The sequence below is a fragment of the Neoarius graeffei genome, chromosome 16 (assembly GCF_027579695.1).
Source record: "Neoarius graeffei isolate fNeoGra1 chromosome 16, fNeoGra1.pri, whole genome shotgun sequence".
NCBI classification, from domain to species: domain Eukaryota; kingdom Metazoa; phylum Chordata; class Actinopteri; order Siluriformes; family Ariidae; genus Neoarius; species Neoarius graeffei.
Window position 1 is genome coordinate 15,095,833 of NC_083584.1, and position 17,158 is coordinate 15,112,990.

The 17,158-nt window shown below is 42.7% G+C and overlaps 1 protein-coding gene across 2 annotated transcripts in view; it reads left to right on the plus strand.

Annotated features, from left to right (window-relative positions):
- The first annotated feature begins 519 nt into the window (after positions 1–519).
- Positions 520–17,158, plus strand: part of LOC132900456 (uncharacterized) — a 41,864-nt gene continuing 25,225 nt past the window's right edge. Inside the window, exons 1-6 of one of the 2 annotated variants that reach the window (XM_060942549.1) lie at positions 520–600; positions 816–876; positions 8,226–8,505; positions 9,506–9,579; positions 10,609–10,681; positions 16,761–16,842. In XM_060942549.1, coding sequence (XP_060798532.1) covers positions 578–600; positions 816–876; positions 8,226–8,505; positions 9,506–9,579; positions 10,609–10,681; positions 16,761–16,842 — 593 coding nt within the window. In that variant the 5' untranslated portion in view covers positions 520–577. Of the gene's footprint in view, positions 610–815; positions 877–8,225; positions 8,506–9,505; positions 9,580–10,608; positions 10,682–16,760; positions 16,843–17,158 lie in introns of both variants that reach the window. The other variant, XM_060942548.1, reaches the window with a different exon arrangement.

The following is a 17,158-nucleotide window of genomic DNA, read 5'->3' on the forward strand; positions in this document are numbered from 1 at the left end:
TAGTCAGCTGGGATAGGCTCCAGCTTGCCTGCGACCCTGTAGAAGGATAAAGCGGCTACAGATAATGAGATGAGATGAGTTTCTGGAGCATCACATTTGTGGGGTCGATTAAATGCTCAAAATGGCCAGAAAAATGTCTTGACTATATTTTCTATTCATTTTACAACTTATGGTGGGAAATAAAAGTGTGACTTTTCATGGAAAACACAAAATTGTCTGGGTGACCCCAAACTTTTGAACGGTAGTGTAAGTACTGTACTCAAGTAAATGTACTTCGTTACTGTCCAACTCTGGTTTAGTGTTGAGTTTTGTAGAAATAACATTTAATTTGGATGTCAGTGGAATTATGCAATAAAACACGGCAGATAATATTATATCAGTGCATTGCTTTAAAAAAAACCTAAAAACATTTAGCACTGCACAGACAGCATGTGTGAGTTACTGTAGTTTTCTGACTCCTCCAGTCCGGTAGGTGGCGGTGCTACACAAGTAGAGCTCCGAGTCGCCCGCCATCAGGCAACAGAACAGCAGCGAAGAAGAAAGGCGGCGTTTGTTATTGACAGCGCGCGAAAGGAAAATGGCGGAGCGGCAGGATGAGAGGTCTGAGATGTTCGTGGTTTATTCACTTTAATTATTTACATTTAACTGAAAGCTTTTTAATGCGCTTTATTAATTTGAGCAGGTTAATTTGGCGGTTATTAAGCCTAGCCGGAGGTATTTATTAGCTTAATGCTGTCTCTCAGTAAAATGTCGGCCAGCTGTAAATAATTAAAAGCGTTATTTTAATAATGTTTTAATGTCTCGTGTTTCCGCAGGAGTCCGAGAGAGGACGGGTTCGGCCCGGTACGCGGTTCTGTTCGGCAGTGTTGTGTGCAGGTCAGTTCAGGGGAAAGGACTTCATGCTTGCTTACAAAGTCGCTGGGAGCCCCGGCGTGACGTCATATCTAATTAGCATATTCATTGGTTTGTCATGCTCATTTGCATATCGACCCATACCTGTGGAAACAATAGTTTTATCGGAGTAGAAAATAATTGATTTAAAATAATTGACTTGTAGAGCGAGATTTCTCGAGACTGAATGACCTTTCACCCACCGGCGCGGGAGCTTTTGACAGAAGTAGTTTGCGAGTTGTTTTTGTTGACACTTGGGCATTTAAAGACGTCATCCCGCGGCATGAAGCGGAAGAAAGCCAAAGACTGTCCGGGGCAGAAGAAGATTACTTCTTTCTTTTTCAATGTTGACAGACAATTTGTTACAATTTCCCTCTCAGACAGCCTCAGAATGTCCCATTGGAGCATTTTTCAAAGGCTTTGCACGGCGGGGGGGACAACCGGCACCATCCCCCCCGCTTTGCTCCCCTCGCCATGGTGAGCGCCCTCATACTAAATTTTTCTAGAAAAAACCCTGTTCATGACTTACTTTATAATCATATTTATTGTGGGAATCGAACATCGATCGTATAGTCATGGGCGCGGCCATGTTTAATCTCGTTTAAGCCACGTTTACCGTACGTTGCATTGTGGGAAGGTTCCATTGTTTCAACTTTGGTTTCTGAGCACACAATCATGGCGGCCGCGAAGCGAAAGGCCGATGGCGTTATTGATAGTCCTGCAAAGAAATACCAGAAGTCATCGCAAAAATATAAAGACTCCTATCACGATCTGTGGCCATGCCTTATGGTCTCTGCAATATTTTTTCTTATTGTAGCATCCTAAATAAGTATTACTGCTAGTCTTCTGGTTATTTCAGAGATACTGAAATAATGAAATGTATGAGGAGTCAACAAGTAGACCTTAGAGTCTAGGCTTGGTAATATGAGGATTATGGAGCAGATCTAGACTCTTACATGGGTTTGCTTTTTGGTTCTCACAGGTGCTGAACTTGACAGAAAAAATAAGACCAGTGCTAGATTTTAATTTTTAAAATTTTGTTCATGTAATCTATCACTTACTTTCAACTTGAATGAGTACTATTATCTAATAGGCTGCTTTCTACTTTTTGTCTTCGATACAACACATAGATTGGACCCCAGTAAAATTCCTACTGACAGCTTACCAAAACTACTGACAAGATACTGCAAGACTACTGACAGGGCAAATTTGGGGTAAACAGGTCTGTGGATGCAAACGGCGCGCCTTTTGGCGGATGCCGCCTTTTTCACGGCTGTCTGGGAGACTTGTGTGAATCGTGCAGATCCGATGAGGGTTTTTTTTTTTGTTTTTTTTGGGGGGGGGGGGGGCGTTGGAGTGTCTGATTATAATTTCATCAAAGTAAATTCTGTATTAAAATTACTAAATAAGCAAATGCCGTTACAGTCCATGAAACATGGGAAGTATAAGTTTGAGAAGAAAACAGTAAATCAGAAAGTTGCGCACGTAAAGCCAATTGTCTGCGCACCATTATCTGCTGCTGGCTGCACTTAACTGCACGCGCAAGGATTTCCATCAGTCCAACGTAAGTTACGTAATTGGCTTTACGTGCGCAGCTTTCTGATTTACTGTTTTCTCATACTTATACTTCCTATGTTTCATGGACTGTAACGGATTTGCTTATTTAGTAATTTTAATACAGAATTTACTTTGATGAAATTATAATCAGACACTCCAACGCCCCCCCCCCCCCCCCCCCCCCCCCCCAAAAAAAAAAAAAAAAACTCATCGGATCTGCACGATTCACACAAGTCCCCCAGACAGCCGTGAAAAAGGCGGCATCCGCCAAAAGGCGCGCCGTTTGCATCCCTGTTTAATAGAGGCCTGTGCGACTGAAATAGATAATTGGATGAGGGTAAACAAGCTAAAGCTTAATAGTGACAAGTCTGAATTTTTAATTATCAGTTCAAAATATCGCCCTCGTCCTTCACTTGATTGCATCTCTATTAGGGTGCATCAGTTGCCCTCACTTTCATAAAATCTGATGCATTTTTGTTCGGGTGTTCCTTTTCACCAATAAAGACATCCTGTAAAATTTTTTGACCATATTCAAAAGTCTAATGGTGGCACCATGAGGTTCATTTTTTGCCAAAACTGCTTATTTTATGTTTTGGCGTAAGGTTTGAATCACAATGTTGGACTCCATTTATTGATTTCTTGTGAGCCTGAGATCATGTTAAGAACCTTTGCAAGGGATCAAGAAGCATTAATGTGATTCACAATACATTTGTATTGTTTAAAAGTAGTTGAACAATGATTCAATGAACAGCTAAAACTCAAACTGTGCTTGGTAATATATTTAGAATATGTACTAAAAATGTGTATCTAAGATATTTGGTATACTCTATAAGGTGCCATAATGTTTCATGAAAAGTGATCGAAATTTTGTCATAAAATAGCAGCTTTTTCCGTAACTGTGAGCTCCTGGTGCCACCATTAAACTTTTTGAATTTTGTCAAAATATTTCACCCAGTGTGTTTTCTTACCAAAAGGAACATAAAAACAAAAATGCATCATGATCGGAGGAACTTTTCATTTTTAGGGGGCAACTGATGCACCCTAATCTCTATTAACGACTACGTTGTACAGCCCTCGACGTCAGCTAGGAACTTAGGTTTTGTAATGGACAATAGCTTAACTCTAGAGAAACATCTCAACTCTCTTACTAAGGCCCTGTCCACACGGCAACGGGTTCAGGTGACTCCGATACAATTGCTTATCGTTTAGGCCTGGCGTCCACACGGCACCGGCGTTTTGGGTGCCCAAAACGCAGTCTTTTTGAGAACGGGTTCCAGAGTGGAAAGATCTGGAAACGTTGCCGTTGTGAAGTCGTCTGGATGAGTAGAACGGATTTGTTTACAATGACGTCACAACCACATGACTGTGAGTGCTTCACGCCGGGTAGAAGTGTAACGAATATCACCAGGAAAAAGCCTTACAGAGCACTAGTGAGAGTGAAACACGAGCTTGGATATTATTATTATTATTATTATGTTCAGTGTTAGTTCACAGTAGTAATGCAAGAAGCAGAATAGTGACAGTAATAGTGAAGCAAAAACATGCAATTGTACAAACACTGCAGCTCTACAGCAAAATATTCATTTATGAAATGGTCTGATTCTTAACACCAGTAGTGCCAATGATCTCATTGCGATGCGATGCGAGTTGTCAACAAATCCTATAACTTGGTTCATGAAACGCGCTTACAAAATATTTTCACTGTGAATATTTATTGTGTAATGGTGCAAAGTGAGAGAGAGAGAGAGAGAGAGAGAGAGACTCTGCCCTTAGGGCAGAGTCAATCCCACCAGCAAAAATAAGGGAAAAAAAGAGCGATCTCACCTCTTCAGATGTTGGTTTAAGTCCTACAATACATTCCTCAAAAAAGGGCGTAGAAAAGCAAATTAATCCATCAACGTGTATCATTCAATTTATTCCGGACCATTAAAGACGCCACCTTCCGCGTACGTCATCCTCGCCGCCATATTGGAAAGGTCAAAGTGGAGAATAAAGATTAGCTGCGTTTAACTGTACCAACAGGTTTACCATCCAAACGAGATCATATGGGATTACCTTTCACAGGTGAGAAACAACAAATTAATCCATCAACGTGTAGCATTCAATTTATTCCGGACCATTAAAGACGCCGCCTTCCGTGTAGAATCATGCGTCATCCTCGCCGCCATATTGGAAAGGTCAAAGCGGAGAATAAAGATTAGCTGCGTTTAACTGTACCAACAGGTTTACCGTCCAAACGAGATCACATGGGATTACCTTTCACAGGTGAGACTGGAAAAATACTTTTCATTGTATTTGGTCATTATAATGTAATTTTACGAACAGATTTTCCTGATTTTGTGGCTAATATGAAGTCTCGCGCATAATAGTTTATGCGCATGCGTCCTTACTTCTTCTATTCCCATACGAAAAAGAACATTAAAGAACTTATAAGAGTTTACCACTGTCTTAGATATAATAAATATAAGGATAAATCCTTATAAGGATTTATAAATAAATATATATGCCATGTATGATTTACTCCTGAAAGTGGCCCATTTTGCATTTTCCTCATACAAATTTTTTATGAAAATCTAGTATGTATGAAGTGAACATTGTGCATGGTTTTTACAGATAATGTGTATGATGAATTACACCATCTTTGTATGCTTCACGTAATGTTTGTAGTTTTAAATTATATTTTACAGTTTAAAATGTATATGCCTTTTATATGTAAATCAACGTATGTTTGTGTTGGATTTACATAGTAAATCATACATGGCATATATATATATATATATTTATTTATAAATCCTTAAGGATTTATCCTTATATTTATAAGGATTTACTACTAAGACAGTGGTAAACTCTTATAAGTTCTTTACTGTTCTTTTTCGTATGGGTTGTTCTGGTGTCTCCGAAGGGACCGTCTTACAGCGCCCCTAGAGGTGTGGCATGTGTATTGCATCGTTTTCAGCAAGCGTTGCGTTGCCACATGGACCTGATATTTTACTGATTGTTGCCCATTTGGACGCGATATATTTTTAAATAACATCTCGTTGCCATTGTCGTGTGGATGTAGCCTAAGGCTACGTTTACATTACGTCGAATCAGCGGATCATCAGATTAACGTTCTTAAAACGATTCGCGTTTACACTAAAACCGTTAGCTGTGCACACAGCAACACCAATACATGGATACGCTCGGCTCCGCAGGCATCCTGCGCTCCAAATCACTCCGCCCTGAACAGCGAGTGCCCTCTGGAGGGTGCGTACTCCGGCCCTGCGCAGCTCACAGAGCGCGCGAGTGAAGTTCACAAGCCACGATTCGGGACTGAGCCGCTGTGTGTGTGATCCCAGCGCAGATCACTTACTACTTGCAAGTGGAAGGATGGCAAGCCTAAAGACAATCATAACTACACAATGGGCAGTATTTGCATCAGTATTTGCAGTATTTTCATACTTTTATACTCTTTAATGAAAGGTGATACAAGGCGGAAGTCCGCGCCGTTTTTCAGCAGTCGCGTCACATGACCAACGCCAGCGAATCAGGAAGGTGGATGTCACAGTGACGTTGTCCAATGACGACGCCAGCTAGAGCTCAGCACAGCGTATCCGCATATTCTCAATGTTTACACAGCACCGGACCAGACACGATCTGGATTGAATACGTGGACGCTGGCGGATTCCCGTTTCCCGGCGGTTTAATGTAAACGGACAGTGCATCCGCGAAGAAAACGAGACAGATACGGTCTAATGTAAACTTGGCCATAGTTACCCCAATCCGCAGCTCATTAAAACCAGACAAAGTAAACATGCTAGTATTTTTGGCCAGAAACCTCGACATTTAAACATGGTGACCATTGCCTGCACTGTTAACCCATTAGGTTAAATTGCTTTGGACTGCCTGCGTTTTCTTGATTTTGATTTTGATTATTACTATTATTGTTATTTATTTACTTGTTCTTGTATTAACGGAGGCTCTCTCGGTTTTTTTTATCGCTGTTCTTTGCTAACTGAGTCGACTTCATGAATATTTGGTAGCTTTAATTTCACTGTAAAAAGTTAATGCCCGGCTATGTTAAACTTTGTAAGCACATTTCGTGCTGCGCACGTTCCGGTTCTCTTTGTCTTGATCGTTCATCTTTAAATAAATATATGTTTACAAAATCATGTTCATGACTATTTATTTTGTAGCATTTTTACAATAAAAAGTTACTGCCTAAGCCTGGTTAATGCCTAAAGGCCAATTTATGCTGACAACCCAGTCCTCGCAGATGGTGTCGCAGACGGTGTCTGCGTAGCCCCCCCCCCCCCACCTTCGCAGACACTCTGCGCGCACCTCCCAAAAATTGTGACCACCGCAGAAGCCTCGCAGACAGCGCCGCAGACAAGAGGGCTCTGATCGGTCCACTCTACATCCGCTTTACACGCACTTCCGCTTCCCTACTTTCCCGGTTTGGTTTGTTTTCACGACCGCCATTTTTAAAAACACGAGCGAAGATGGAGCAGCACGAAGAGCGGTTGACTGAGGAAGTATGTACATCTATACGACTCCAGTTCTAGTCATTATAAGTAACCGGAGGATAAACACTCCACTAACCACACCCACCAACTACTCCTAGCGACTTCGCGCCCCCTTGCGTTGTGGCGGTGAATAACATCGCGCACGCCTATTACTCCCCGCTCAATGATAAATTACAACTGTCTGCGAAAAGCTATCTGCGAAAGCCTTGTCGCAAGAGCATGCAGAGGCCTTAATGCCTAAATGAAATTGTGTAGGCTACCGTTAAGCGCATGCTTGTGCGTTCCTGTTAGACTTGATTTGTTGTTCAGCCTACTGTATCTTTTCACGAATACCGGTTCACAGAATCACCTTCATTCTTCCATTTGGGTTGACATTATGGCTTAGAGTGGACCATTTTGTGTCTGAAAGTAGGCCTGTTTACCAGATTAAAGTTATCTGACTTCTGCCGAAGTCTGCGCTTCACTGCTGTTTGATAAGGTGAAATATTTCCCGACTGTTAATAGTGGCTATTTGTTTGAACAACATGACAAATTTTGCATTAAAAGTATAGTGTAGGCTAAAAAATGAAGTCAAAATGTATTATTAGTAGCATACTGTATTTGTGTAACTACATGTTATGTTCACTAGCACGTCCCTGCACCATAGCCTACGTGAACAAGCGGTAATAGGATATTACTTTATAATGATTTATATAATTACGTATTTATATATAATATATTTATATATTAAACAAAACTAACTAAACTAACAAAAAACTAACTTTGTAGGTTAAATAGGCCCAGATGATACCGTATATGCATGTTTATGACAGGAGGGGGCGTGGTATCACGATGGTGGCTCTCCATCGTGATGGATGACCACCATCGTCGATGGACGATGGCATCGTCTATCAGCACAGCCCTAAGGGACGGTGAATGTTCCTGCTTTTAATATTATTGTACTCATCCGTCTGTAATCTCATTTCATTTAGCCTCATAACTGCTCACTTCCTGTAATACGCTGAACTAAACACAGGACGTCTTTAGAGAAGGGCAGAGCCTCCTTGTGCTCCTGTTCAAAGCATTTTGATTATATTACACTGAAAAAATATAACCATCGCCTGAGGAAAGAAAAACGCACGTCATCCTCAGTCAACATGTTGCAAACTAAAGAATTAAATTTTTACGACAGTTGTACGGTAAAATTTTCTGTTCATGCCCTTTGAATTAATCTAGATATTGAGAGAGATGTGTGCTTTAGCCTCTTCTTTCTTTTTTCCCCCGCTGATCTAGGGTACAGGAGAGGACGTCTCACAAGGGACCAAAAGGCAGTTAGAGAGAACCCCGAGTCCAGAACCTCCACCGAAGTCTCCTCGCGCTTCATCTCCCCCTGCAGTCGACGTACTTTTAGAAGAAAAAGACCGAGATTCAGGTCGTGCAGACACCGCGGCGAGAGAGACGATGACTGAAGGTTGCACTGCTGCTGATCTCAGCCCTCGCTCACGGAGAAAATCCTGGAGGAGGTCGACGAGAGGAAGGGCGTCGCTCCCGGCCCTCCCCAACACCTCCCAGTGTGAGTCCACGGAGTTTGTGTTTCTGTTCTTCACATCAGATAGAGAAAGAGAGAGTGAGACACAAAGGGAGGGGGAGAGACAGACAGAGGGAGAGTGAGACACTGGTGTGTTTGTGAGAGAGAGAGACAGAGACAGACACATAGACAAGGAGAGGGGAGAGTGAGTGAGTGAGACAGATGGAGAGGGACACACAGTGAGTGGGGGAGAGAGACGGACGGGGGAGACGGGGGGGGGGAGAGACAGACAGACACAGTGAGAGAGAGATGGGGAGACAGACAGTGAGAGACGGAAAGAGTGAGATGTAGTGAGTGTGGGAGAGAGACAGGGAGAGACGGAGAAAGAGAGACGGACAGTGAGTGTGAGAGACAGACAGACAGAGGGCGGGGGAGAGAGTCAGACGGGGGAGAGTGAAGCACAGTGAGTGGGGGAGAGAGACAGACGGGGGGGAGACAGTGAGTGAGAGAGTGAGACAGTGAGTGTGAGAGAGACAGGAAGAGAGAGAGAGGTGGGGGAGACAGACAGTGAGTGGGAGAAAGACGAGGAGAGAGACATAGACAGGGCAGGGGAGAGACAGGGAGAAAGAGAGACAGACAGTGAGTGAGATGGAGAGAGACACATTGAGTGTGGGAGAGAGACAGATAGACAGAGGGCAGGGGAGAGAGAGAAACAGGGAGAAGAGACAGTGAGTGAGACGGAGAGTGAGATGCAGTGAATGTGGGAGAGAGACAGATAGAGGGCAGGGGAGAGAGACGGTCAGTCAGTGAGTGAGAGAGAGAGAGAGACACCAAGTGAGACAGACAGGGAGGGAGAGACAGAGTGGGGAACGCACTGTGCGTGTGTGTGTGTGAGAGACTCCGTCATATGTAAATGGAGGATTATCTCTGAATGAAAGCTGTCGCTGTGGTGACTTTGAATCCAGCACCACCGGCTGATAGTGTAATCTGGAGCGTAATCTGGAGTGTAATCTTATCTCTCTACGTTTCACACTGTTCTCTTCAGCTCTGTGTAAATCCATCAGCCTGGACCTGAGTGATGAGGAGAGGCTCGAGAAACTCATGGAAGCTGCAATGCAGGTGATTCCACTTCAGTTTCGGTTTCCAACTGTCACATGAGGTCACTTCTGGATTTAAACATCGTGTCAGGATCATGACGTCATCGTTTAAGTATCTGAAGAATATCTCTCGATTCAGCAGAGACGTCTTCAACACTAAAGAGATGTGAACGGCTCCTGTTAAATTCTCGTTCTCGGGGCGTTCGAGTCGAACAACGGATTATTATCGTCTGTAGAAAATGAATGAAAAATGTCCAGAACCTTCGTGTATTTCATTTCAGATCCAATCAGAGCCGTGTTAAAATTATAACGCTGATTTATATCCCCACACTCGCACTGGGCCTCGTTTAGTTTGAAACAGTAAACATTCAATAAAGCTGATTTTCTTCGTACTCGTACGTGTTTTAATAAATGCCGTAATTCAGGTGGAAATTACCGAGCATGTTCACGGCACAGCAAAGTTACACATTGTGCCACGCCCACGCAAGGCACATGTCACAAAGATGAAGACAGTGAAGGAGAACCTCGTAAGTGCAGGATGATTCAAGTCGTCCAGTAAAGCAGCTCAGCCAGTGCAGTGCATCAGCTACCCCACACACAAGCACATCCTCCTTTTACAGGGTGCCGTTATTTTTATCCGACTTGAATGGTGCCGTTATTTTTATCCGACTTGAATGGTTTGTTTTACATGTCTTAATTTCTGGGTTTAATTTTGGAATTGCTTTTTCTTTCAGGTCATTAATATGAAGCAGCTGACTTTCACAAAATGTTCATTAAGTCAGTGTTTAATGAAGGAGGAGTTTTAAAGCTGAGTGTAATCTGGATCTAAAATCAGAAACTCCTCGCCGGTTATACGGCTCCAAGCCGATCAGCTGAGGTTCATACGAGGTTACGCAAACTCTAGAACTCGGATGCGAATGTTTTTCCGAACTAACTGGACGTTCATGAGGTCCATGTTTCTTGTGTAGCTCCTGAAAAACACTTCACAGAAACACGAGCTATTTAGCAGGTTCTTTACTGTTAGCTTTTTGACCTCTCTCCATCCCCCCAGGTTACAGTGAAGAGGCTGCAGAACACACTGCGTACCATCCCCGGCACCGATTTGGAGGCATTTCAAACACAAGGTATTAAAGGATTATTTATTCTTAATGATTTTATTTAAGTGACGAGGTTCCCCGTCATGGTGATTAGTCATCAGTGACGTCTCAACCAGCACACTGATGGGAACTTTATTCGTTTTGGAAGTTAGTATTTTGCATGATCCGGGCACTGCAGGTAGCAAAGCTAATCTGGGCGGGTCAGGAGAATAAGGGGAAAAGAAAACTGCTTTAATATATATTAGGTCTAGAGATTTTAACTCGGAGAGATTAAGAATACTAAGAAAAGAGGAAGACTTTTTTTTTTGAGCAAATCAGAATAAAGAAGAAAAAATATCACACGCTTTCATTCACAGGCACCACCAGAGCAAAATAGATAAATAACTAACTGAAGATACTATCAAATTTTTCTTTCTTTTTTTTTTTCCCTCCGTGCTCTTACGGAAGGCGGTCGCATTTCTCTGCTCTCCTCTCCTTTCCCTTATTTTCCCTGCTTGTGCTTCTTTGTCTCCTCTGTCTATACTTTTGAGAGACTCTCTCCGCACTGCTCTCTAAACTAAAAAGCATGGAATTGATGATAAACTGGTCTCCTAACGAAATTGACACCGTTTTCTCGACGAGAAGCCTGGGTTCGGGGGAACCCGCATGTCCTGCCGGAACGTTCGCGGCTGGCTACACGATGGATGCGTGGGAGCGGTGGTGGGTCGTGTGCCTGGCGGTTATTTCTGTGGAGGACATTGAAGACATTGACCTATTCGGAACCATGATTACAGGACTTTTGCTGATTGGATTAGGCATTGCCCAGGTTTATCGAGGAAATCAGGAAACGGTGACAGCTGTCCAAAGCCCCATAAAGCTGCCTGACATGATTGAAGCGGTGGGCAGAGCTGTCAGCACTCGGACTGTGGCTATTCAGAACTTGAACCGCAACATGGATAACATCATGGAGAAGCTTTCGGCTTTGCAAAGGAAATGGATCGATTCGGAGACCAGAATGGACAGAGTAGTTGTGTAAAAGAATGCGTCTACTTTCCGCAAGACCAAACAATCCCAATCTTATCTGCTTTCGGCTCCCTCAGACAGCACTGGCCTCAGCCAAGGCCGTTGCTGGGACATCATCTACCCCTGAAGGTCACTGCTGTGCGACACTCTCATATTCCTCCCCCCTCTTCCCGCGGTCGCCGCCACCCTCAGTGTGACAAGCGGGTGCGTGACCAGCGCCATCATGGCTTCAGGAGTGGACGGCTACCTCCTCCCCTCCCCTCCCCTCCTTCCCCTTCAAGTCCCAAGTCTTCATGTTGTAAAGTGTACTTGTGGTGTTTTGTGCTTATGTGCTGAGGTTTTTTTTTTTTAATGTTTCCACACTGTACTCCTCACAGGAGCATAGTGTGGGGGTTGCTTTTTTTTTCTCCTCCCCTCTCCTCATGTTACTCTTTTTTTTTTTTTTTCCCCCCCCAAAATCCCTGTCTTCCTGTCCTGTCTACTCCCCCTCTGTCAATTGTGTGTATGTAAGGACAAGTTGATGGTCAATTTCGCTGGTACTTGTGACTAGTGATGATAAAGGGTTCATTCATTCAAATTTTTATTTTTGGGTCATTCCATGTCAAATCTCCGAATGCTCCCACTCGACCAACTCTGATTTGGCTGAAAAAATTCCAGGAGGTTCACACACTTCCCAATAGGAAAAGTCTCAAATTTTAGCTCCCAACTCCTTATAGGTTTGTCATAAAAAAATATTTTTGCAACTAACCTCGGACCTGTTTTGAGCAGAGTTTTTTGGGGAGCCACTTTGAGATTGCTGTATCTAGAAAAGTCTTTAAGCCAGGCCCTTCAAATTTTCAAGGGTCAAAATCTGGCACCAGTACATGTAGAATATGGACTTGTACATGTGTGCTTTTGGTTCATCATAGAATAAGCCAAATTCTACACTACGCTCTGTGGCAGCATATTTGAAGTACTGTGGAAAGTGCAATTTCAAAGACAGAGGCTTGATATTGCACAGACACCTTCCTGTATATACTGTGTACTTTGTATTCTAAAACTGCCCCTCTGTGATGAGCGGTTTGGAAGATATTAAAGTTTAAAAATGGAAGAAATTAATTTGAAGTTTTTGGCATGTTATAGCAAAAAAATGACAGCATCCACCAACATAAAATTAACCGTTTTAGAAAAATTAGATGTCTGTTTTTAACATATCCAAAATTTGTGATGGTGTTCTGCCTTATTTTTGCAAAATGATTTCTTGAAAATGTGGCGTTCGCATACACGCACAGCATTCATGGCCTATGAAAGCATTTTCAAATGCTAACAAAATGCCCTGAATTTATGACACACAGCTTAAACTCAACAAAATGCTTCATTTGGTTCATGGTGAACTAAACCTGAAGGATAACCAATACGCAACCTTTAAATACTGAAATATTGGAGCTCCGATATAGGTGAAACTGAAACTTTTTCATTACAACATTTCTGTTGTACCATAATGTAGAAGAAAAAGCAACCTGTACGCTTCAGTTAGTATTTATCCATGATAAGTCTTTGACAGTCCAGTAGAATTGATTATAGAATTGATTACTGTTGAATAACTTTTGAATTGTCTTTAAATTTGACTTTAGGGAGCAGCCGGAGCTTTGTCACCAACTCTTGAAAACGATTTCCTTTTGATTTCAAGTCTCGGCTTTTGTACGTAAAAGTTCTGAGATGCCAGAGATCTCGTATTGCGTTTGTTTGAATGTAGTTTTGCGGTAGGAAGGAATAAATCCTTTAAATTTAAAGGAGTAAGATTATTACTGACCTCATTCGTCGTTTCAGACAGCAGTTTGTACTATAAACAGTTTAGAGGTAGAATTTGTGCATTCAGGAAAAAGGGAATTGCCTGATCACGTCTGTCAGCAAAGTACATAAAACGCACAAGAGCGTGTTTCTGAAGATGTTTAGAACATCAGTGACGTGTTTAGTTCTATTTTTGGTATTAAAGTGCCATTCCACCATTGGATGTATTCTTTGGCATAAAATACAATATATTTTATGACAACATGACTAGACAGAGAAATCTTTTAGCTTCAAAATGATATATCAAACATATAATTTTTTGACAACGACAAGTATATTAATTTTGCGACCAAAGTCACCTACCCTTTTAATTTCCGCGCGGTAGTGAAACGTGATGTCATCGGCAGGTTCCCCTTCTTGTGTACCACGTGTCGGTCTATTTTTAGACCAGGAAACCCCCAAAGTGAGAGAGTCATTTCTCCTCGTATATGGGGGCCAAAAAAATTGCGAAAAATTTTGAGTTAATCTTTCAGTTAGCTAGATTTATTGGTATTAGCTAGATTTATTGGTATTATTTTTATCGCGTTCTATCCGGCATTGCTGATAATATGTGCCACGTCACGTGGTACACAAGAAGGGGAACCTGCCGATGACATCACGCGCGGAAATTAAAAGGGTAGGTGACTTTGGTCGCAAAATTAATATACTTGTCGTTGTCAAAAAATTATGTTTGATATATCATTTTGAAGCTAAAAGATTCTCTATCTAGTGATACCATTTATATATGTTGTCAAAATATATTGTATTTTATGCCAAAGAATACATCCAATGGTGGAATGGCACTTTAACTAGGGCTGTGCGTCTCCGTGACTGAGGCTGATGTGACGCGTCTCTCGATGCGTTGCAAACTATCCGAAACATTAAAGGTGCATCTGAAGGAACTACTAACGCAATACGATATGATTCAACGTGATTTGATTTCCACCAGAGTCTCCTGTGGCACCAGTACGAATTTGTGACTTAGCATCTCTAGTAGCAACTGTTTGTTTTTCCCCCCCTCCCCCCCCCAGATGTTTAATAAAAGGGGGGGGGGGGAATGCCGTCTTGACCAGCACTAACCATTTGATCTTTAGATAGCTGTGTTGCGATATTCGGATCGGTCAGAAGGTGTTGATTAATTTTCTACAACAGCAGCTCTGACAGTAGTCCAGATTCAGATCACAGGATTATATTAAAACGCTTGTTCTAGTACATTATCGTTTCTACGGTAACAACCGTCATCAAGAATTTGATTAGCTAACGCATCATATAAACTCGTGTGTATGTATATCAAAAACGTGCATAATCGCTGATAAAGTTCAGAGACGTTTATGCTACATTTATGGAAGGAGTCTCCAGCGTCGGAGCTTTGGAACAGTCGAAAATTGTTGAGTTTTCTAGCGTGAAAAACTGCCGTCTTCAGGACGGACCAGTTTACCCTTTCTGATTTCTTTAGTGTGGTGAGCTTTGGGTTGCTGCCTTGTTTAGCGGCCGTTCCACAACATTAAATGTAACTGTAAATGGATAAAAAGTACATGTTGTGGTTTAATGCGTAAAGAAATCTAATAATTGGTACACTGTTATTGGAGAAGAATAAACTTCAGAGTGGTAACAGTGGCTCTGGTTTATCACTCCATCCTGTTGATTTATTTTCCTTTACCAGCACAACCCCAAGTGTTTTATTCCTGTCTTAATTTCTTGCTCATGTCCATTTTTTGTTACAGGTTTTTTCGAGGGTGTTTTTTGTGAGGCCCCTCCCCTCCCCAGGATTTTTTAAAAATTAATGAATGTGCAAACAGGCCAACAGGGAGCATTTTATTCCATTTCTTATTAGCTCACCGGCTGTAGGGCAGTGAGCTATTGCCATCTAGTCTGGCTAATGCGACTTCAAAGCTCTGCGAGCATTTGGTCTGGCAAAGATATTAAGCCCAACCGTTTCCCAAAGGCGTGGTTGACCCGCCTCCCTGAAATGCCTCAGTTTGCTGCTGGTCGAAGCCAGAAAAGGCTGTGACGAAGCTTAAACCAATCACATCACTCTTTCCTCTGACGTATGTGACGCGACGGAAACTGCTTGAGTAACAGGAAGAAGATAAATACCTCCAGGGCTGCTCTTTGCTCCATTTTCAATGAGAACTTCCCGTTGAATGCTTTCAATACAGCATCTACCGCTGTGTCAAAGGCTTGCCGCTGCTCCATGTTCGTAATGTTTCTAGTGAATGAAGCGCTTCCGGCATAGTCGCAGTTCTACTACGTCACTGCCTTGAACGCGCCTCTACCCAGGGCCGTTGGAGATGCTCAAAGTTGATTGGCTCCCGATTTTTCGGGAGCTTGGAAGAGCTGGAGATAGCTTGCCTTGCCAGACTAAGTTCGCAACAGGCCCTCGTGTTGCGTCACACTTAGGATGGGCGGGCCCAGGCTAATTGCCATCACGCATCATCCATCCGTCCGTCCACAATTCACGAAAATCGCGACTCCTCGCTGAGTTTTCAATGGATTTTGATCCTTATTGTTTTGTTTGGAAAAACAAATCAGTCTGCACAGAAGCCTGGTTTTGTTATTTCTTAACGAGTTGCTAATTAGGTCGGTTAACAAACTTTGAGGAAAATCGCTACTGCTTGTTGAGTTTTCAATGGATTTTGATTCTGATTTTGTTTGGATGATGTAATTGTTCTCATGAAGAACAACTTGCCTAATTATGAACGGGTCTGGTTTCTCATGGTGTGAGCTACTGTGTCGCTGACATGCTTTTTATTTTTATTTATCTATCTCCATCCATCCATCCATCCATCCATCCATCCATCCATCCATCCATCCATCCATCCATCCATCCATCCATCCATCCATCCATCCATCCATCCATCCATCCATCCATCCATCCATCCATCCATCCATCCATCCATCCATCCATCCATCCATCCATCCATCCATCCATCCATCCATCCATCCATCCATCCATCCATCCATCCATCCATCCATCCATCCATCCATCCATCCATCCATCCATCCATCCATCCATCCATCCATCCATCCATCCATCCATCCATCCATCCATCCATCCATCCATCCATCCATCCATCCATCCATCCATCCATCCATCCATCCATCCATCCATCCATCCATCCATCCATCCATCCATCCATCCATCCATCCATCCATCCATCCATCCATCCATCCATCCATCCATCCATCCATCCATCCATCCATCCATCCATCCATCCATCCATCCATCCATCCATCCATCCATCCATCCATCCATCCATCCATCCATCCATCCATCCATCCATCCTTCCTGTAGTTGACTCCCTGCAGACTGAGTGGGCGAGTGTGGCGAAAACCATTCGGGAAGAAAGCCACGTGTCGTTCTCCAGCACCAGCAGGTAATGATGTTGGTAATTCTGTCAGCTTTGTCCTGTTTGTAATGTTAATAACTTTTATTCCCCTCTTTAATTAAACGACAGGAGAACCTCGGGAAGGCCCTTTTTGTTACTGTTCTTGCGCTAAATGTATTGATTTTATCTGTCTGGCTTTGAAGAAAAAAAAAACCCCTTTAACGCAAATCCTTCAGTAGATCCAGAAGCGGTTAGTATTGGCACCCACGCCACACAGACCTAGTTTGTCCGAACGCGTCTCTTGTGTCACCCTTGAACGTCCGAAATCTTATTTTAAAGCATTTCTAAGAACCTTGTGCCCTTT